Genomic DNA, 21,808 nt, shown 5'->3' with positions numbered 1-21,808 from the left:
ATTTTCTGAGCCTTTTTTTTTCATCTGAAAGTTGCGGTTTCTTCTTTTTCTGAATGATATAAGTGGAGCTCTGCTGTTTCTAAGCCCAGATCATAAAAACTTTACCCTTCCCCATTTTTTAAAACTGTTTGATCATTTCAGTTTTCAGCTTTTGAAACACACGCCCCCCCTTCTTTTCCAGCTGGCAGAAAGAATCCTCTGTCTACATTTCCCTGGATGCTAAAAAGCAAAAAGACAACATTAAATCATGTGTAATGTTTATGGAAATATCGTATTTTTTGCTCTATAAGACTCACTTTTTCCCTCTGAAAAGGTAAAGGGAAATGTGTGTGCGTCTTATGGAGCGAATGCAGGCTGGCAGAAGCCAGAACAGCAAGAGGGATTGCTGCTTTCACTGCGCAGCGATTCCTCTTGCTGTTCTGGCTTCTGAGATTCAGAATATTTTTTTTCTTGTTTTCCTCCTCCAAAAACTAGGTGCGTCTTGTGGTCTGGTGCGTCTTATACAGCGAAAAATACGATAATTATTATTGTAGCAAGGGTATTTATACTTTCAAATTTCGGAAGTGTGTGAAACAGTATGGCTGTGCGTTCCAAGATAGATATTATACATGAACTCTGCCACCCAAAAACCCTCACGGGGGGTATAAGTCAGATCTCCCCCCTCTGACCCCCACAATTAATAATAATAATAATAATAATAATAATAATACCCCGCCCATTCTCTAGGCTGTCCCCGATAAGTGTCCTGGAGTAATTCAGATTATTCAGTGCAATTTTTGGTAAATTAATTTATCAAGTCCACAATGATAAGTTGCTAGCCTACCAGGTATTTGTAATTTAGTCTCCCCTCCCCCCCCCAAACTTTAGTAACACATCCCTGTGAATTACCTGGAGCCAGTGATTACTCACCTTAGCTTAATCAGAAGCTTGGATCGAAATATAAAGGACCAGGCTGTTTGGTTCATGAGCGTGGCTACTGGTACTCAAGCTTGACTCCATGGCCAAACCCTTAATTTGCGGCTGTCCGATTCCCAATAACTGCAGCTTCCTGCAGGGAATGCTCATCCAATTTGCAGATGACACCAAACTGGGAAGGGTGGTCAATGCCGCAGAAAACTGGATTGAGGTTCTAGATGGCCTTCACCGATTGGAGAACAGGGCCAGAACTACCAAATGAATTTCAGTAGTAGTGACAAATGCCAGGTTCTGCACTTCGGCAGGAAGAACCAGATGCACAAATATAGGATGGGGGACACCTGGCTTACTAGCAGCCCAGGTTCTAGGGGTCTTGGCGGACCACAAGCCTAACATGAGTCAACAGTGTGATGCAGCAGCAAAAATAGCTAATGCTATTCTAGGCTGCATCAACATAAATATAGTGCCCAAATCAAGGGAAGTAATAGTCTCACTCTATTCTGCCTTGGTCAGACCACACCTAGAGTGCTGTGTCCAGTTCTGGGCACCACAATTTTAGAAGGATATGGACAAGCTGGAAGGTGTGCAGAGGAGAGCAACTAAGATGAGCAGGAGTCTGGAAATCAAGCCTGATGAGGAATGGTTGAGGGAGCTAGGTATGTTTAGCCTGGAGAAGAGGAAACTGATTGGAGATATGCCAGCCATCTTCAAATATCTTAGGGGCTGTACCATGGAAGATGAAACTTGTTATCTCCTGGTCCGGAGGCTAGGACTTGAACCAGTGACTTCAAGTTACAAGAAAGGAGATTCCGACTCAACATCAGGAAAAAACTTTGACAGTAAGGGCCGTTTAGCAGTGGAAGAGACACTCTCGGGAGGTGATGGACTCCTTCCTTGGAGGTTTTTAAGCAGAGGTTGGACAGCCATCTGTCATGGATGCTTGAGTTGAAATTTCTGCATTGAAGGGGGTTGATTTAAGGTGCTGGTTTTGACTTTTAAAGCCCTTCACGGCCTAGGACCCTTGTACCTACGGGACCGCCTCTCCCGCTATGCCCCATGGAGAGCCTCAGGGTCCAAGCATCTTAGAGGTCCCGGGTCCTAAGGAAGTCAGATTAGTCCCAACCAGAGGCAGGGCCTTTTCAACACTGGCCCCGGCCTGGTGGAACACTCTGCCTCATGAGACCAGGGCCCTGCAGGATCTGATTTCTTTCCGCAGGGCCTGTAAGACAGAGTTGTTCCGCCTGGCCTTTGGCTTAGAATCAATTTGATCCCCTCCCCCTCTTCTTTTTTCCTTTCTCCTCCTGTGATGGAACTCCTATTTGGGCACTTCCCTGACTTTTTTCTGGCCCACGTAGGACCAGTCTGGAAAGTTAGCCTTTGTGAAGACTTGATGTTTTCATCCCCCCAAAATTTTTTTATTTGAGTTTCCATTGAAATGAGGCTGTATTTTAATGTTTTGATGTTGTATTTTAATCTTGTTTTTAAGTTGTATTTCAATCAATTTATTTTTATATCAGGTGTTAGCCGCCCTGAGCCCGGTCTTAGCTGGGGAGGGCGGGTATAAATAAAATTTATTATTATTATTACTACCCTTCGGATCCCTTCCAACTCTACAACTCCAATGAATCTGTGAATGTGAAAGCACAATATGAGAAGTCAGAGCACTTTTAGCTGAGAAGGACTTCCTCTTTCTTTATAGCCTTTGTACGTTGTTTCAGCATAAAAGCCTCCTGTCAACAGCCAGTTTTCCTGAAAAACCGCTTTGGGTATAAAGTGAGATGTGGAACACTGGTATCTTTACTCTCATCTGTTAAAAGAAGTGACCTGCAGCAAGCTCAAAGTCACCCCTGCAATCTTTCCCAGATTGGTAATGGAGGCCCGACTAGCATTCACTGGGCAAAGGTGGCGGCAGGGTTTGTGTCTTTGCGTGGACTGGTTTTGGCCCAGGGGCCTCCAGTCGTTGACCTTACATCCTGCCTGCCATGTCTGCATGTCGTCCACCTCACCCTGCAGCAAAGTACCGTATTTTTCGCTCTATAGGACACACTTTTCCCCCTCCAAAAATGAAGGGGAAATGTGTGTACGTCCTATGGAGCGAATGCAGGCCCCTTGGCTTCAGCGACAGCAACGCGAAGCCTCCGAAGCGCAGAGGGAGCGCTCCGGAGGCTATGTGTTGCTTTCGCTGAAGCCTGGAGAGCGAGAGGCGGCGGTGCGCACTGACCCCTCTTGCTCTCCAGGCTTCAGGGATAGCCGCCGAAACTCGCACTGTGCTCCGAAGGCTTCGGGTTCCTTTTGCTGAAGCCGGGAGAGCAAGACTCTCCTAGCTTCAGCAGAGAGGGAGAGCTGCGCAGCGCCCCTTCAGCGAAGCGGGAGGAGAAATGGAAGGGGCTCTGTTTCTCCTGCCGCTTCGCTGAAGGGGCGCTGAGAATTTCCCCCCCTTGTTCTCCCCCTCTAAAACAAGGTGCATCATATGGTCGGGTGCGTCCTATAGAGCGAAAAATACGGTAATTCTTGCGTTGTGAACAGAATATGAAGCTGGGGCATTGATGGTGGCTGTTTCGGACACCCTGAGGTCCCACCTCGCAAAGAAGTTCTGCAAGGCCCAGGAGTTGAGTTTCCCAGCTCCGGAAGGGGTTTGTACAAGAGAGTGGGACTTGCCAGATCTGGGCCCGGCCGACACCAGGCTTGCCTAATCAGCTCCTTCATTCCCCCGCCGATGCCACGCCACACCCAATTTCAAAACAGCGTGTTTAAATTCTTAGTCATTTTGGAACATTCCAGCGCCACCTGCAGTTTGACCTTAAGGCACGGCTGGCGAGAGAGAGAGAGAGAGCAGAAGAACTGCTGCAAAGGGGTTTTAAAATTTTTTTTTTGCACTTAGGACTTGTGTACAAGTAGCAGTTCTAAACTAGGCAATGTTTAATCTGGCCCCTCCCCAGTCACGAGCCACAAATTGTCACCTGTACGGTTCAGATGGCAAGCAATGCATGCTGGGTAATGGACATAGCTTTGCCTCTACCGCAGTAAGGTATTCCCAGTGTTGGACTATGACTCCTGTCATCCCTAACTGTTGGCCATACTCACTCGGGCGGATGAGAGTTGTTAACTACACCTGGAGGAGCTCTACAATTTCCGCATGCGTTGTGCATGTCTTTTGTGGTGGTGGTATTATTACTACTACCGTATTTTTCGCTTCATAAGACGCACCAGACCATAAGACGCACCTAGTTTTTGGAGGAGGAAAACAAGAAAAAATATATTCTAAATCCCAGAAGCCAGAACAGCAAGAGGGATCTGTGATAGCCTCTTGCTGTTCTGGCTTCTGGGATAGCCGCGTGAAGCCTCTTCAGGGCAGTGGGATGAAGGTTCCCCAAGAGCCGTGCTCCCTTTAAAGAGCACACGGAGCATGTGTGCGGCTCCTCGGGGAAAAGCCCTCAAGAGCCACACACATGCTCCACGCGGCTCTTTAAAGGGAGCACTGAGCAGAGCCTCCCACCTGCATTCGCTCCATAAGACGCACACACATTTCCCCTTACTTTTTAGGAGGGGAAACGTGCGTCTTATAGTGTGAAAAATACGGTAGTTCTATTTATGTACTATCCTTTATCAAAAGATCTCAGGCCCGTGTACAACATCAGGAACACATTACGACACATCAGTGATAAAAACATAGTAAAAACTTAGTAAAAAGCATACTGACAGCCTAATAGTAAAATAATCATAATAACAGTTCTCTCCTCCACACTTTCACAGGCCATGGATTATATAATAGCCATAGGCCTTGTTTTTTCCTGGCATCTAAAGACACGCAATGATGGTGCCAGGCGATCCTCTCTGGGGAGGGCATTCCACAGTCAGGGAGCCACCACAGAAAAGACCCGTTCTCTTGTTGCCACACTCCGAACCTCTGTGGAAGGCAGGTCATACAGAAGGGGCTGAGATGACAAGTGCAGGGTCTGGGGTGGTTTGTATGGGGAGGGGCGGTCCTTGAGGCATTGAGGTCCTGAGCTGCGTTAAGGCTTTATAGGTCTACACTAGCAGTTTGAATTGGACCCGGATTCTAATTGGGAGGAAGCGCAGTTGTGCCAGGATTGGTGTTATATGCTCAGACCGTTTTAATAATCACGGGATCTAGAAAAGTTGTAGCTAAGAATCCCGTCTGACTTTGGCCACAGACTCGTTAGGTGGCCTTGGGGCCTGTGCCCTTTATTTGCAGTGTTATCTGTGCTTATTTTACACAGGGTTTGAACGTGAGAGTCTGCCATATAGAGTCGTATTATTGGTCTGTCTATTGTCTGTCTAGCCACTCTTGTCTACACGGAGTGGCTCTCCTATGATTGATGGCAGGGACATTCTGCCTGCCAGACAGATGCTCTGTCGCTGAGCTCCAGTCCTCCCCAAAAGGTTTTAGCAGGGATTGCCGAGAGAGTGTGGGAAATTTCTCCGAACATTTGAAATGCTATGCAAATACTGAGTTCTGGGTTTCATGCCAAAGATGCTGTTTGCTGCTCACCTGGAATGAGCAGTATGTGTGCTCTAAGCTGAAGATAAACTCTGTTCCTCCTCATGTCTCAGCCTGGAAAATGAGTCCACAAAAGTTACTAGGTCATAGAGCTTGCCTGCCCACTCCTACCCGAATTAGTTGTTTGTTTGCACATGCACAACTTGCAAGGCAGAAATGGGGGGGGGGAGTTCTTATTGCCTTTCAGTTCCCAAAAACATCACTGCCTGGTCGCCCTGGGGTGGTGATTACTCACCAAAGGCGACCATGCAAGCAACTATTTACAGACCTGCTCCACCTCTGTTGCCCCCGTGTCATGAATTGGAAGTCTGAAGCTGAGGTAATACAGTGCATCTGTGGCTGCGGTGAAATTTGACCAGGGGGATTTCCTCTCCTACCTCTCCATCCACCTGCAGCGCTGTGGACAGTTTTAAGGCTCCTGTATCTTTTGATTGATGCATACCTGAGCAGGACAAACAGCTATTTCTTGTCTTTGGTTCTTAAGTGGTTATCAGGATCGCTTGGTTCTGCAGTAAGCATGTAGCTCTGTGAGCTGGTTCACACACACCACCATGGTTTGGCACTATGCTTTTGCCCTTCTGCCCTCCCTCCCCTCACACACCTCTCTTCATTTGTTGCCTCCTGCTTGACCACGGTTTCCCTTGCAAACCAGCTCTGAACTGTGGTTTGCAGTCTGCTTTGGAGAGCAAGCAAAACCCACTAGTCTGTTGAATATACTTGAGAAGGCGCGGGGAGATTTCATGCAAGCACAGAGCTCCTTCCTGCAACGTCGAGCCAACAGCTTGGTGCTACCTCTGCACGAGACCAACGCGAGCTTTCAAAATGCGGCACACCTCTCCTTGCGCTGTTTAGAAGGGGTTTTGCTCTTGCCTGTCTGCCCAGACAGCAGAGGCTTGTCCCGCAAGGAGGAATAATTAAAGTCGGCGTTTGCTCTCGATTGTGAGATGTTGGGCTCATTCGGTGCAAAGCGCACAAATGTGCAAATCGGAGCAAGGCAGCAGCCGGGTTTCTGGTTGGAAGAGCGAGCGCTGGGGCCTCTGGAGTCTGCATAGATCTATCATTAACTATGGAAACTGTAGCAAGGCTTTCATTGACCGGAGGGAAATGCCTGCATTCCAGGAACAGGAGCGGGGTGGGAAGGGGGGGTGTTTAATGGCTTTAAAATCTGTGCAGGGACTCAGACAGAAAACCATTGCCCCTGCTGCTGACGAACCTGTGCTGTTTGGAATAGCCACCCGGCACCAGTACTTGTGCGAAATGGGGCAAGCAAGTGTTGGTTGTCATTATTGCTGAATCACAAGCCTCCTGACGGCAGCACCTTTGCACCTCGTGCTCCTGGTTGGGGCCTGTAAATAGCCACTTGCCGGCGACATGTAGGATTTGGCTCCAAGCCACCGCAGAAGGACACCTCCAGCTAGAAGACAGTTTGCTCTTTGTGTTCCTTTTAGGCGTTGGGTCGCGGCACTTACCAGGTCAGCATCTTTGCCTCTGTGCCGCCCCTCATAGTTCAAGGGATGCGGGTGGCGCTGTGGTCTAAACCACTAAGCCTCTTGGGCTTGCCGATCAGAAGGTTGGCGGGTCGAATCCCCGCTACAGGGTGAGCTCTCGTTGCTCTGTCCCAGCTCCTGCCAACCTAGCAGTTCGAAAGCATGGCAGCGCAAGTAGATAAATAGGTACTGCTCCGGTGGGAAGGTAAACAGTGTTTCCATGCGCTCTGGTTTCTGTCACAGTGTCCTGTTGCACCAGAAGCGGTTTAGTCATGCTGGCCACATGAGCTGGAAAGCTGTCTGTGGACAAATGACGGCTCCCTTGGCCTGAAAGCGAGATGAGCGCTGCAACTCCATAGTCACCTTTGACTGGACTTAACCATCCAGGGGTCCTTTACCTTTTTACCTTTACTTCAAGGGTATGGGAGGAGAAGTCACAGTGAGCCCCGAATCCTTGCCTTGTCTCCTGCTACTTCCAGGCTGAATTCCACAAGGCTGTATTTCAACCTAGCCCAGTGTGTGTTGAGAATGCTCTAAGCATCGAATTGGGTCCTGAAGGATGTGCAGACATACATTTTGAGACCCTTCCCCAGAATAGGAACTTCCTGCAAGCCTTGCCAAATTTTCATCCTGTATGTCTTTGGAAGCGGTGCAATATAAGTTTTATTGAAATTGACCTCTTATGATTGGAGATAGGGTGGTCTAAAGAACTAGGCAATGAGTTCCATTTAACCAGCGGGGCTTTGGACTTGGGTTTCTGGGAACAACCCCCAGTGTGGCAAATGAACCGAAGGAGCTTTCAGAAGCAATTTGATATGGTCTTGTGCCCTCCTGGGTCTCTGTCTGCTGTTTTAGAATCAAGGTCGCACCGGGAATACCTGAGTGAAGTAGCACTTCACTTGGCACCCCAAACGGGATGTGTTAGCCTCTGCCAACCTAGTGCCCACTGGCTGGGGCTGATGGGAGTTGTAGTCCAAAAAACATCTGGAGGGCACCAGATTGGCCGAAACTGGCACATATGTTAACCCACCCTGAGTCATTGGGACAGGGAGTGAGCTTTTCTTCTTCTTATTTTTACAAAAATGCCAAAAACCCACAATTTTCCGACTGACTTGCCTAAAATCCAGGATTTCATTAAAGATTGCATGGTCATCTGCCTGAGGATTCTTGAACTGTGATTCCTGTATCGTGGGGGTTTGGACTAGATGGCCTTTGACGTACCTTCAGTACAGTTCTGTGTGTCGGCATGCTGTTTTCTGTATGGGTCTTAATATTTTGGGATTGGGTGGCTGCGTCTGTAGCTATGGAGCCTAAGAAAGCTTTCTTCACTCCAATCCGTAAAGACGAAAATGCTCTTTCCCACAATGAGCATTGATTTGCCGAGAGAATCCTCCCGTTGTAGGTGCAGAAGATGAATTGTAGCCTTGTCTTTGGCAGGTGTGAAAGGAAAGTGGGGGTGATGCCTCCTTTTGGGGGGGGGGGCAACATGTTGGTGCACTATTAATCCTGCTCCTCCTTACCGATTATACAGTGGTACCTCGGAAGACGAAAAACTCGCAAGACAAAAGAGTTTTTCGTTTTCTGAGTTGCTTCGCAAGACGGATTTCCCTATGGGCTTGCTTCGCAAGACGAAACGTCTTGCACCTTTTTTTAAAAACCGCCAATGCATTCCTATGGGAAACCGTCAATACACAGCGGTGCTTCGCAAGACGAAAAAACTCGCAGAACGAATTAATTTTGTCTTGCGAGGCACCACTGTATTTGAGTGAGCTGAATTTGCAGGGGGAAGGCGATGTCAAAAGGTAAAAGGAGCAACAGACACTCTGTGCTTTTTCCTTCTGTTCCGATGGTGTTGGGGTGTGTGTGTGTGTTGTTCCTTTACATCTGGTGTGGATCAGTAAAGCCCCTTCTTTTTAATTTTTCCAAACATGCATCTCTTAGTCCCTTTCCGAGCAAAATATTTACCCAGAGTTAGCTCAGCACATAGAGACAAAGTGTCCCCAAACTTGGGCCCTTTTAATGTCAAACATTACGTTTAAGAATGCAGCTAAAAGGTTTTCACCCCTTTCCCCCCCCTTTTTTTTGTTTTCTCCCCTGGACGCAAAGCTTTATTCATTCCTTGTGCAAGGGTAACTTTTCTTCCTGTCGAGGTGGAATCGAAGCTTCCTGACAATAAGGCTGCTTTTCAACACGCCCGTCACAGCGAGGGGTGGTCACGAGCAAGCACTGCACACTTCTTCCGAAAATTGTCTGAAGTTTTGACGCCAGCCCGAGCGGGAAGATCTCTGAGGTTACTTTAGGAGCTGTTAAAAGAAAGAGGCAGCTTTAGATCCCCTTGTTCTTGTTTTTCAGAGCCTTTCTCCGCCACCCCTCCTTGTCAGATGAATGGTTCATTAGAAGCTGTCAAAAGCGACATTCCTGGTTGCTTAGCTCACCGGAGCCTGCCCAGATTGGCCGATTCGTTTGGGGGGGGGGCGGTTTGGAAGTGAGACAACACAGAATACGGCCTGTTCATTCACCCAGCTGGGCTTCCTGGTGCCACCCGGCAGAGGGAGAAGGGGGCTCTTGCAGCGTGACGTGGGCCGTTCTCTGGTTCCCAGCCCCCTTCGGGCCACCAGGGTGGGGTCTCCTCGGAGCGTGGGAATGAACGCGCCCGCAGTGGTAAAGGGGCGAGGCTGCAAGGCCCAGCCCTCCTGCCCCGGGCCAGCTCATCTTTCCTACCTCTGCTCCTGGGAATTAAAAAAAAAAAAGAGTTCTCTTTGACGGATGTAATTATTTTTAATTCTGCAATTTATTTGCCATCTGAAAGAGCTAGGGGCCGTTTGCAACAATGCTTGTGCAATACTGTAATAATGCATGGCGTTTATAGTGCATCTCAGGAGTTCAAAGCGCTTCATGCATCCTCACAGCGCTTTGCACAGTAGGCTGTGCCATCCTACACATTGCTGGCGGGGGACCGGCGATGACTTGCTGGAGGTCGGCTAGGAGGTTCGGGGCAGAGAAGTGACTTGAACTTTGTTCTTTTGCAAATACGTTAAGCAGAACGACGGCTGAGCTGCGTGCAGCCTTCTCAGCAGACAGCATGGCCTCTGTCACATTCCCAGAAAACCAACCAAAGCAACAGAGCCCTTTGCCCTGTCTGGGTGGCAGACTTGTAGTGGTGCCCCCTCCTGGGAGGGCCGCCAGTTGTGTATGGTAGGGGGCTTGTCTTGGCCCCAGGGACTGCCCCAGTAGCACCTTGTGGGGGGGGGGGAGAGAGCATCACCCCTGCCTTTTAGGCCAGGTATTGTCAACCAGTTTCCTTAAGAATGGATAGGTTTGATCTTCTTGAGAGTCCCATGGACTGCAAGAAGATCAAACCTCTCCATTCTTAAGGAAATCGGCCCCGAGTGCTCACTGGAAGGACAGATCCTGAAGCTGAGGCTCCAATACTTTGGCTACCTCATGAGAAGAGAAGACTCCCTGGAAAAGACCCTGATGCTGGGAAAGATGGAGGGCAGAAGGAGAAGGGGACAACGGAGGACGAGATGGTTGGACAGTGTTCTTGAAGCTACCGGCATGAGTTTGACCAGTGGAAGACAGAAGTGCCTGGCGTGCTCTGGTCCAGGGGGTCACGAAGATTCGGACACGACTAAACAACAACAACAAATTGTCAGCCTTTTCAGACCCAAGACCCACTTCTAACTCAAACATGCTTTTGGGGACACGCTCTTAATCTCTTGTCGTAGGTTTGCCTGGTGGTAGCACTTTTGCTGCGACCCACCCCAAATCAGGCTGCCCAGCCATCCCACCACCTGAAGGCCATTAGACGGCACCTCTGCCGCTAGTGAGAGCTGGTGTGGCGTAATGGTTAGAATGTCGGAGTAGGACCTGGGAGACGCGGGTTCGAATCCCCCACTCAGCCATTAAGCTCACTGGGTGACTCAATCACCCAGCCTCCATCCAGGGTTGTTGCAAGGATGAAATGGGGAGGAGGAGAGCCACGTACGCCGTCTTGAGACCCTTGGAAGATAAAGGTGGCACGATATCGACGGAATAAATAAGCAACTGGCCCAGCGGGTGAGGCCTTGCTGCCTTAGAATCTGCAGCACCATGCCAGCAAGCAGTGCCACGCCAGCCAAACCCTTGCTACAGAAAGAGCCAGCCCAACACGACTCATCCGGAGCTGTCCTTACACTGAGCCAGTCCATTGGGTCCATCTAGTTCAGCATTCCCTGCACTGACTGGCAGCAGCTGCCCAGGGTTTCCAAGCAAGGTTCTTTCCTACCTGCAGACGCCCAGGATTGGAACCTGGGACCTTCTGGCATGCAAAGCAGATGCTCAGCCAGCGTGGTGTAGTGGTTAAGAGCGGTGGACTCGTAATCTGGTGAACCAGGTTCGATTCCCCGCTCCTCCACATGCAGCTGCTGGGTGACCTTGGGCCAGTCACACTTCTCTGAAGTCTCTCAGCCCCACTCACCTCACAGAGGGTTTGTTGTGGGGGAGGAAGGGAAAAGGAGATTGTTAGCCGCTTTGAGACCCCTTCGGGTAGTGATAAAGCGGGGTATCAAATCCAAACTCCTCTTCTTCTTCTTTTTCTTCTGGCTCGCCCCTCTTGCTCTTCTGCCCCGTATGCATTGGGTCCGCTGCCGGCCTTGAGAAGAGCAGAGGAGCGTTTCCGCCACCCAATTGCCCCTTCCAGATTCTTTCCGATGCCCATCCCTTTCGGCTGCAGCTGAGCTCTCACCTGAGCCGCCTCCTCGTCTTCCTCCCCTCTTGCAGAGTAGAGAGGGACCTTCTGCCAGGCTGCTGGCCTCTCCTTTGCCAGAGAGCACTTGAGTCAGTTTCCACTTCAAGTGGGATACATCCGTCAGATGGTGAGGGGGTGGGTGGTGGCGCAACATCTCCTGGCGCTCTCAAAGCCAGCATGCCCGGCTCCTTGTCTGCCTTAGCCCAGCCATATTGGCGCTCCCTCCCATAGCTTGTGTGTGGCGTTGCTGCTCAATTCATCAGCCGCTGCCTCTCGAGTTTCTGAATGAATGGGGTTAGTAACAGTTGTCAAAACAAGCTTTGCGCTGCCGGAAGCTCTCCGGCTTGCCGTTCTTTTGGTGCTCATCAGGTAGCGTCAGTGCCCCCCAGCCAGGATATATGTGTAGGGTGGGGTGGGGGGCCTGTTTGGAGCTGGGGTGTTGCAGAGGTTGCTTGATGCGGAGTGACAGGCCCTATTCATGGCTCAAAGCTCCCTGCTTCTGAGTAACAGGAATGCAATGTTGCTCGTTCCAGAAAAGTATTAATAGTAGCAGCAGCCGCACCTGCGGTCCATACGGGTGTGGATTTATTCGCAATTTGAAAGGGCAAGTGGGGCTGGGGGTGGCTTGAACAGTATTGCAGCATCTTCAAGGGGGGGGGAGTGAGCATTACAACAGAGGGAGATCATAGGTCTGCACTGTCTTGTTTTATTGCAAAGGGTGGGGGTTTGCTTAAGGTAAGGCTTGCAACAGCATTTTAAAAAGTAGAGACATCACCTTGCCAACAAAGGCCCGTCTAGTTAAAGCTATGGTTTTCCCAGTAGTGATGTATGGAAGTGAGAGCTGGACCATAAAGAAGGCTGATCGTCGAAGAATTGACGCTTTTGAATTATGGTGCTGGAGGAGACTCTTGAGAGTCCCATGGACTGCAAGAAGGTCAAACCTCTCCATTCTTAGGGAAATCAGCCCTGAGGGCTCACTGGAAGGACAGATCGTGAAGCTGAGGCTCCAATACTTTGGCCACCTCATGAGAAGAGAAGACTCCCTGGAAAAGACCCTGATGCTGGGAAAGATGGAGGGCACAAGGAGAAGGGGACGACAGAGGACAGTGTTCTCGAAGCTACAAACATGAGTCTGACCAAACTGCGGGTGGCAGTGGAAGACAGGAGTGCCTGGTGTGCTCTGGTCCATGCGGTCATGAAGAGTTGGACACGACTGAACGACTAAACAACAACAAAGGCTTGCAAACAGCTGCAGTCGCCTGTGGCAGGCAAAAATTTACTGCAGGCCAGTTGTTCCCAAACTTGTCCCCCCCACCCCCACCCCCAAAGGGGCTGCTTGAAAATTGCAGAGGGTCTTGGTGGACCACTTAATGCAGTGTTTCTCAAACTTGGTTCTCCGGCTGTTCTTGGACTACAACTCCCATCATTCCTAGCTAGCAGGACCAGTGGTCAGGGATGATGGAAGTTGTAGTCCAGCAACAGGTGGAGACCCAAGTTTGAGAAACACTGACTTAATTATTTTTCTGCCGGTTGAAGTAATTGTAATGCCCCGTTCCTAGATGCTGTATGGTTTTTTTTTTTAAAAAAGGAAATAATTTTATTGCTTGGTTTTATTTCTTTTGTGAAATTTGAATTCCATAGAATCCATATTCTCGGACCGGAGCGTTTGTCATAAGAACTTCAGTCCTATTGGATCAGATCACAGGTCCTTTTCCCACAAGTAGCCAATCAGATGCCTCCAGAAAACCCATCATCAACAATTGTGGAAGGCAAAAACCATCACTGGCAACTCATATTCACGGGGGGGGGGGGGGGCGTACACTCTGAACAAGGAGGTTCACTCTAACCATCTTGGGTAGTAGCTATTGCTGGACCTCTCCTCTGTGACTCATTCGAAACCCGTTTTAGTGTCATCCCAGCCGTGGCTTTTGCCACATCTCAGTCGGTGGTGATTTCCGCAGATTCTGTGGCGTGAAGAAGCCCTTCCTTTTGGCCTCTCTGAAATCTATAGCCCGTAAGTTTCCTTGGATAGAGTGTGTAACACAGAAACTTCTGCTTTCTTCTTGCTTTCCCCACATTGTGCATAATTTGAGACATGTCCCTTAGTCATCTCCCACAACCCCAAACTATTGCCGGGTGTCCCCTTTCGGAAGACAAGCTTGGCGACACGGACGGCTCCTGAGCAAGCCTGCGCATGCAATATCGGAATCGCCCAGAGCCCCACTGACTTGCTTCCTTTTCGCAAAGGAACCTTGGGAAGCTCACGCCAGGGCCACGCCGGGCGCCCCCCCCTCGCAGCTCCCTTGTTAACCACACCAGTGCGCCATGTGCAGCAGCAGCAGCAGCAGAAGAAGAAGAAGAAGAAGAAGAAGAAGAAGAAGAAGAAGAGTTTGGATTTGATATCCCGCCTTTCACTCCCTTTAAGGAGTCTCAAAGCAGCTCACATTCTCCTTTCCCTTCTTCCCCCACAACAAACACCCTGTGAGGTGAGTGGGGCTGAGAGACTTCAAAAAAGTGTGACTAGCCCAAGGTCACCCAGCAGCTGCATGTGGAGGAGCGGAGACGCGAACCCGGTTCCCCAGATTACGAGACTACTGCTCTTAACCACTACACCACACTGAACCCAGCCCCCCCTACGCATGCATGTACAGGAAGCCTTGTAGATCCCATGCGCTTGTCCCCTGGACTAAGCGGGGCTGAACAGCGAGGGGTCCGTGGTAACAAAACCTCTGGACCGCGTACCTGCGGTCAGTGTGCTCTCCTTGAATTGACATGGGCGCAGGCATTTCCAAAGCTTCGAAGCTTTGCCTCGTGTGCATATGCACACACATGCACACCAGCCCCTCTGTGACCCAGAAATCGCTTCTCCTACCTGCCACCCTCCTCTCAGCTGCGTGGAAGCGGGATTTCCTTTCCCCCGCCTGCTGATGCCAGCAAGGGGAGCACCTGCTCTCCAAATGATGGCCGCAGCGTTCAGAGGGTGGCGTGTGTCAGTTTGAGTGAGCCAGCGAGTCTTCCCCCTGCCACACACTACTGGCAGCATCCAGAAGAGGCGATCATTCAAAGCGTATCCCGCTTTGTTCCCGATACCTTGGCACTGTGATATCAGTAAGACGGAGGCAGGTTGACATACCTGGTTGGAGCATGCATGATTTGTGCAGGGGTTTGAAGGAGAGAGTGCATTTGCATCAGATTTGGGGGGGGGGGGGTTCTCTTGCATTTAGTGGTGAGCTGCAATTCTGTGCTGGGCCTGGGGGAAACACGGTCCAGGACCAGTCCAGAATCCGAAGGTTCCTCTAGGAGTCAGTGCGACAGGGCCAAGGCAGGACACGAGGCAGGAAACCAGGCAAGGACAGGTACAGGAACTCTGGCATACAGCAGTGTTGCTCCCGCAACCTGGGGCAGAGTCCGACAGCCTTTTATCTTTGTTGGGGTAACGGCCGGTCCTGATACCCCAGCCTGAAGGCGAGCACTCCTCCTGCGAGTACTCATAGAATCATAGAATCATAGAGTTGGAAGAGACCACCGGGGCCATCGAGTCCAACCCCCTGCCAAGCAGGAAACACCATCAGAGCACTCCTGACATATGGTTGTCAAGCCTCTGCTTAAAGATCTCCAAAGAAGGAGACTCCACCACACTCCTTGGCAGCAAATTCCACTGTCCAACAACTCTTACTGTCAGGAAGTTCTTCCTAATGTTTAGGTGGAATCTTCTTTCTTGAAGTTTGGATCCATTGCTCCGTGTCCGCTTCTCTGGAGCAGCAGAAAACAACCTTTCTCCCTCCTCTATGTGACATCCTTTTATATATTTGAACATGGCTATCATATCACCCCTTAACCTCCTCTTCTCCAGGCTAAACATGCCCAGCTCCCTTAGCCGTTCCTCATAAGGCATCGTTTCCAGGCCTTTGACCATTTTGGTTGCCCTCCTCTGGACACGTTAAGGTCTCTGGACACTCAGGTCTCTCCTTCTCTCAGACCTGAGTCTCTGCAGCTCGGGAGACTGTCGGTGGGTTTCTAGACCCAGGGGCTGTCTCAGCCTACCCTGACCCAACTGGTAGTGGAACAGCTGTAAGTGATGGCCCAGCTGAAGGCAACAAGGTAATCCCCACATCTGGAGCCAGGGCAGGCTCAGGCCCCCGACTCGGCCCAGCTGGTGTTTGTTGCAGGGGAACCTGTGCAGACTAGGGCTCTTCAGGATCAGGCCCCAGACTTGGTTCAGGTGATGGCCCAAGGCAAAGGATCTGGTGCAGACTGAGTCTCTCAGTCTGAGCCTGAGTCCCAGGCCATCACAAATTCCTCACTGATGCCTCCCACCATTGGAGATTCCTTGATGATGCATCCAAGCTGGGTTTTTAGAAAGCAGGGCCGATTAGCAAGCTAGCAAGTGCTTTGGGGTTGCTTGTCTCTGCACGGTGTCGAGGGACCGCTTTGGCTCAGCAGCTCCCCGCAGTTGATAATGCTGGTTCAGCTTCCCCTTATCCATTTGCTCCCTCTTGGTCCATAAAGTTGCACACATCTAAAGTGTGTGAGAGAGGAAGTGGGAGAGGTGGCGATGAGGGGAAGATTCCTCATGGCAGGGATAATTTGCTTCCCGGGTTTGTTACGGACTGGAATGTGTGTGACTCCAAAGGAGGAGGAGTAGGAGGAGTGTGGATTTGATATCCCGCTTTATCACTACCCGAAGGAGTCTCAAAGCGGCTAACAATTCTCCTTTCCCTTCCTCCCCCACAACAAACACTCTGTGAGGTGAGTGGGGCTGAGAGACTTCAGAGAAGTGTGACTGGCCCAAGGTCACTCAGCAGCTGCATGTGGAGGAGCGGGGAAGCGAACCCGGTTCCCCAGATTACGAGTCCACCGCTCTTAACCACTACACCACCCTGGCTCACTCCAAAGGAGCATATGGTGTAGTTGTACATACAGGAGTATATGACCTTCCCATGTATCTCTCCTTTCTTTTGAAAAACAAGCTTCTAGTCCACATGGTGGCAAAGATTTGTGGGCAATACCTCCTGCAACCTGAAGAGATGGCTCTGAGCCTGGCTTTGGCTGGGGAGGGCAGGCTATAAATAAAATTATTATTATTTTTATTATTATTATTATTTTTATTATTATTATTAAATACTTCCCTTGGCTTTTCGGTGTCTTCTGCCTCTCCTCCCCCTCCCCCTTGTCAGAACCAGAACAAATAATTTGCCGTAGCTAAATATGGCGGATTGAGCCATACAAAATAGTTCAGCGTCCGTATTTCATACTAATTGCAAAATCCAGCCTTTCTGGGCGAAGCATTTGGATTGCCTGGGTGCAAACATTCACCTGTTTAGCGTTGGCGTATGAAATCCATATTGTGACATCATTTTCATGATTTTTCGACCTGGCAATATATCACAAATCATGATGTGATATCTACCAGCTCCTTCTCCCTCCCCATCAGAATTTTCTTTCTCATTCAAGTTTTGGTCCTTTTGCGGCTCAGTTGAACCTCCCTGTGTGTCTCCCTCCTGAGCCAAAAAAACCAAGTTAGCCCGTGTTTGTCTTGGATCTCATATTGCCTTGAAGGAGCCAGAGGGGCTGCCACAGTACCAGTCTGCAGTGCTTTTGCGTCTATAAGGGTCCATAAGACATCTGAAGGCAGCCCTGTTTAGGGAAGCTTTTAGTGTTTAAAAGATTATTGTATTTTAATATTCTGTTGGAAGCCGCCCAGAGTGGCTGGGGAAACCCAGCTAAATGGGCGGGGTATAAAAAATTCATAATAATTATTATTATTCCAGAGCCTTACCTTTCCTCTTTTTCTCCCACCCAGACTTTCACAGCATGGTGCAATTCTCACCTGCGGAAAGCCGGCACGCAGATTGAGAACATCGACGAAGATTTCCGTGATGGCCTGAAGCTCATGTTGCTGCTGGAGGTCATTTCAGGTGAGGATCAGACTGGGACCTGCAGGGACTGTTGATTGGCACTTTTCAGGACCGCCTTTTAGCTCTGCGGCAAGTTTGATTTTGAGCAGTCATCCTCGACCATCCTAAGACAGGGGTCAGCAAACTTTTTCAGCAGGGGCCGGTCCACTGTCCCTCAGACCTTGTGGGGGGCCAGACTATATATTTTTTTTGGGGGGAGGGGGAATGAACGAATTCCTAGGCCCCGCAAATAACCCAGAGATGCATTTTAAATAAAAGCACACATTCCGCTCATGTAAAAACTCCAGGCAGGCCCCACAAATAACCCAGAGATGCATTTTAAATACAGTGGTGCCTCGCAAGACGAAAAGAATCCGTTCCGCGAGTCTCTTCGTCTTGCGGTTTTTTTTCGTCTTTCGAAGCAAGCCCATTAGCGGATTAGCGCTATTAGCGGCTATTAGCGGCTATTAAAGGCTTAAGGGATTAGCGGATTAGCTGCTAAAAGGCTATTAGTGGCTATTAAAGGTTTAAGGGATTAGCGGATTAGCTGCTAAAAGGCTATTAGCGGCTTAGATCAGCTGATAAGCGGCTTAGCGAACAGCTGATAAGCGGCTTAGGGGCTTGGGAAAAAGGGGGTGGGGAGCGGAAAAAAACCCCCCAGGAATCGCAAGGCATTTTCGTCTAGCGAAGCAAGCCCATAGCAAATTCGTCCTGCGAAGCACCTCCAAAACGGAAAACCCTTTCGTCTAGCGGGTTTTCCGTCTTGCGAGGCATTCGTCTTGCGGGGCACCACTGTAAAAGGACACATTCTACTCATGTAAAAACACGCTGATTCCCCGAGCGTCCGTGGGCCGGATTGAGAAGGCGATTGGGCCGGATCCGGCCCCTGGGCCGTAGTTTGCCTACCCATGTCCTAAGATGGTGGGAGGTGACGCATCTGCCCTGGGATCATAGCAGTGGCCCCCACAGCCTGTTTGTTGTTGGCATCCGTCTGTCTCAGGAGACAAGGGACTGGCGCACCTTTGTGGGTGAAGTCAGACCACTGGGGGATTACAGCTCCTGCTGGCACTGCAGAGACCGATGTGGGAGAGACATGTTTTGTTGCAGCCGGGGCAGAGGAAGGCATCCTTCTTGTGCTGCTGCAGACACACCTTGCCGTTTCTTCTCTCTGTGCTCATTCTGGTTATTCCTCCTCTGGTCGCTGCTGTGGATACACAACCTGTCTTGCCTGTCTCCAGGCACTGCCGTCGTCTGCAAGGGCAAGGCTGATGTTGCCAGCTGTCGTGTCATGTTTGCAGACATCTTTGTAGCGCACAGCTGCTCTGCCAACAGGCATTTTGCCTGAAGGCGGCTCCCCGTAGAGCAGGCAGAGGCAAACCTGGCCTTCCAGATGTTTTGGGACTACAATTCCCATCATCCCTAGCTAACAGGACCAGTGGTAAGGGATGATGGGAGTTGTAGTCCCAAAACGTCTGGAGGACCAAGTTTGCCTATATAGCCTGCCATAGAGCATGTCCTTGGGGAGCTCGCAATCCTTATAATTCACAAGTCAGTTGCTTTTCCAGGGGGCTGGTTGGAAGAACGTGGCTTTCGACTGGTGTCTGATACCACAAAGAAATGGGGAGCGGGAGGTGGGGAGAACAAATAGACAAGGCATAGTCTACTCTTTCTTACACTGTCCAGTTCTTAACTCTGAATTAGCCGTGCAAACCTTGTTATCCTGAATCTGAATAATTTCACAGTTTGGGTTTAAACTGATTTTTGGGGTGGCTGAAGGCTGATGGGCCATCTGGCGCCTTGTTAACCCCCTTTTGACCCATTCGCACTAGCTCCCTCTCGACAGGCCCCCCCTCCCCCGTTGGTTCAAGATTTTTGCCTGGTGCTTGAATAGGGAAATCTGACCCAAATGTCAGCTTCTTCTCCCTTTGGAGAGACGGATGACTGCTAAAGAGAATTCAACCTGGAGTAACTTAGGAAACCAAAAGAAAAGGAAAAAAAATCTGTTCCTCTTTGGACAAGAAAGGTGTTTGTCCTGCAAAATCCACAGACTTCCTTTGTGTCTTGCTGATGCGAAAAGGAAGCTCATTTTTGTGCTTTTCTTTCAATCCGATCTGCTCCTTCAACCAACCAACCAGCCCCTCTCTTCGTTCTGCTTCCCCAGGGGAGCGGTTACCGAAACCGGAGAGAGGAAAGATGAGGGTACATAAGATCAACAACGTGAACAAAGCTCTCGATTTCATCGCAAGCAAAGGAGTCAAGCTGGTTTCCATAGGAGCTGAAGGTGAGATTACATGGGTCGGGGTGCTGTTCTTTCAAGCCTCTCCCGGCGATAACGTCGTGCCCGTTTTACAAAACGCCGCAAGCTCTTTATTGTGAGTTGTCTGTGATTGGAGGCCTCTCGGGGCAGGGACCCTCCTCTCTTGTACTTTCTAAAAACATCTCCCCCCCCAAATAATATTTATTATTTTCAGTAAATAAGCATAATACAAAAGAATTACCAGTAACAAAAACAAACAAAAGATAAAACTGAAGGGAAAAAAAACAGAAAAAGGGGGGGGACATACAGTACAGCATAATGCCACTTACAGCATAATGCCTTAAGAATATACCGTATTTTTTGCTCTATAAGACGCACCAAACCACAAGACGCACCTAGTTTTTGGAGGAGGAAAACAAGAAAAAAAATATTCTGAATCCCAGAAGCCAGAACAGCAAGAGGGATCGCTGCCCAGCGAAAGCAGTGATCCCTCTTGCTGTTCTGGCTTCTGGGATAGCTGCGCAGCCTGCATTCGCTCCATAAGACGCACAAACATTTCCCCTTACTTTTTAGGAGGGAAAAAGTGAGTCTTATAGAACAAAAAATACGGTAATTAATTACAATTAAGTACCACCATCCTAATGTTTAGGTGGAATCTTCCTTCTTGTAGTTTGGATCCATTGCTCCGTGTCCGCTTCTCTGGAGCAGCAGAAAACAACCTTTCTCCCTCCTCTAGGTGACATCCTTTTATATATTTGAACATGGCTATCATATCACCCCTTCACCTCCTCTTCTCCAGGCTAAACTAAAGAGATTTCCATCTGCTGGAATACAGGTGGAGACGGACTGCAGGTTGGGAAAGGGCTGTCGCGCTCAGATCCTGCTTTGCAGACTTTTCATAGGCACCTGGTTTGACCATTGTGGGAACAGGAGGCTGGACCATGTGGGCTTTTGGGGCCTGAGCCTTCTTATCTTCCGAAACGCTTAAAAATGTGCAGGCCACTTCTGTTGGAATCTCGGAAGTCGAGAGGAGCTGCTGAGTAACGTTTCCTGTGCCCTGTGCCCTCCTGGCCCTTCCCTGTGACTCGCGAAACCGGAACGCGTGATGCAGAGATAGTGGACAATGTCCCAATTTATACAATTCACAGAGTAGAATTCTGTGCCCACAGAGCCTGCGGTGCATTTCCTTAGTGTGTGTAACCCTTAAACAGAGCAGCTTTAGTGTAATCTTCCTTTTTTTATATATATATAATTTTTATTCAGTTTACAAATAAGACAAATTAATACAATTCAAACAATTTATAAAACCATTCTCTCATTTTTGACTTCCCTCAACTTGGTTGGTACTCCTTCCCTTCTCAATTTTCCACACATTTCTTGGTTCATATCTACTTCTTAAATTAAATCTGCTTTCAATCCATAATTTTAACTTTAACTTTAACTTTAACTTTACAAAGCTTCTCTGAGCGTTACAAACGTTATTTGTTTTTCACTTAAATTATGCATATATTCTGAGAATTTTTCCCATTCTTCAATAAATCTCTGATCTCGTCGATTCCTAATTCTTCCTGTCATTCTATCCAGTTCAGCAAAGTCCATCATTTTCATTCTCCATTCTTCCATTTTTGGTAGTTCTTCTTGTTTCCATTTCTGGGCTAACAATATTCTCGCTGCTGTTACTGCGTACAAAAATAATTTCCTATCTTGCTTTAGTGTAATCTTCCACGGTGCATGTAAGTCTGATTGGCTGCAGCTGCAGGTCCCGAACAAGCTCTCTGGAAAGAGAACAGGATCCTCCAATCTCCCTGCTCTCTGTGTCTGCAGATATCGTCAAGGCAATTTGAAAAGTAATTTGGGAGCTGGAAAGAGCAATGTGCACATACACACACACACACACACACACACACACACACAGAGAGAGAGAGAGAGAGAGCCATCAGGGCAGCCATGGAGCCATTTGCCCAGGGCAAAATTCATTTTCCTGCAGCTGGTCAGCTGGGA

At 49.2% G+C, this 21,808-nt stretch overlaps 1 protein-coding gene across 4 annotated transcripts in view; it reads left to right on the top strand.

The window, feature by feature from the left end:
* ACTN4 (actinin alpha 4) overlaps positions 1-21,808 on the top strand; it is a 141,776-nt gene that overhangs the window by 55,994 nt on the left and 63,974 nt on the right. For all 4 annotated transcript variants that reach the window (XM_083454983.1, XM_083454980.1, XM_083454982.1 and 1 more), the window contains exons 2-3: positions 17,457-17,571; positions 19,712-19,831. In XM_083454983.1, the coding sequence (XP_083311109.1) occupies positions 17,457-17,571; positions 19,712-19,831 (235 nt within the window). The remainder of the gene's footprint in view (positions 1-17,456; positions 17,572-19,711; positions 19,832-21,808) is intronic.

Source organism: Podarcis tiliguerta (assembly GCF_965153285.1).
Source record: "Podarcis tiliguerta genome assembly, chromosome: 8".
In the NCBI taxonomy this organism is placed as follows: domain Eukaryota; kingdom Metazoa; phylum Chordata; class Lepidosauria; order Squamata; family Lacertidae; genus Podarcis; species Podarcis tiliguerta.
The sequence above is the reverse complement of the archived record's forward strand: the minus strand, read 5'-3'. Positions and strand labels throughout refer to the sequence as shown.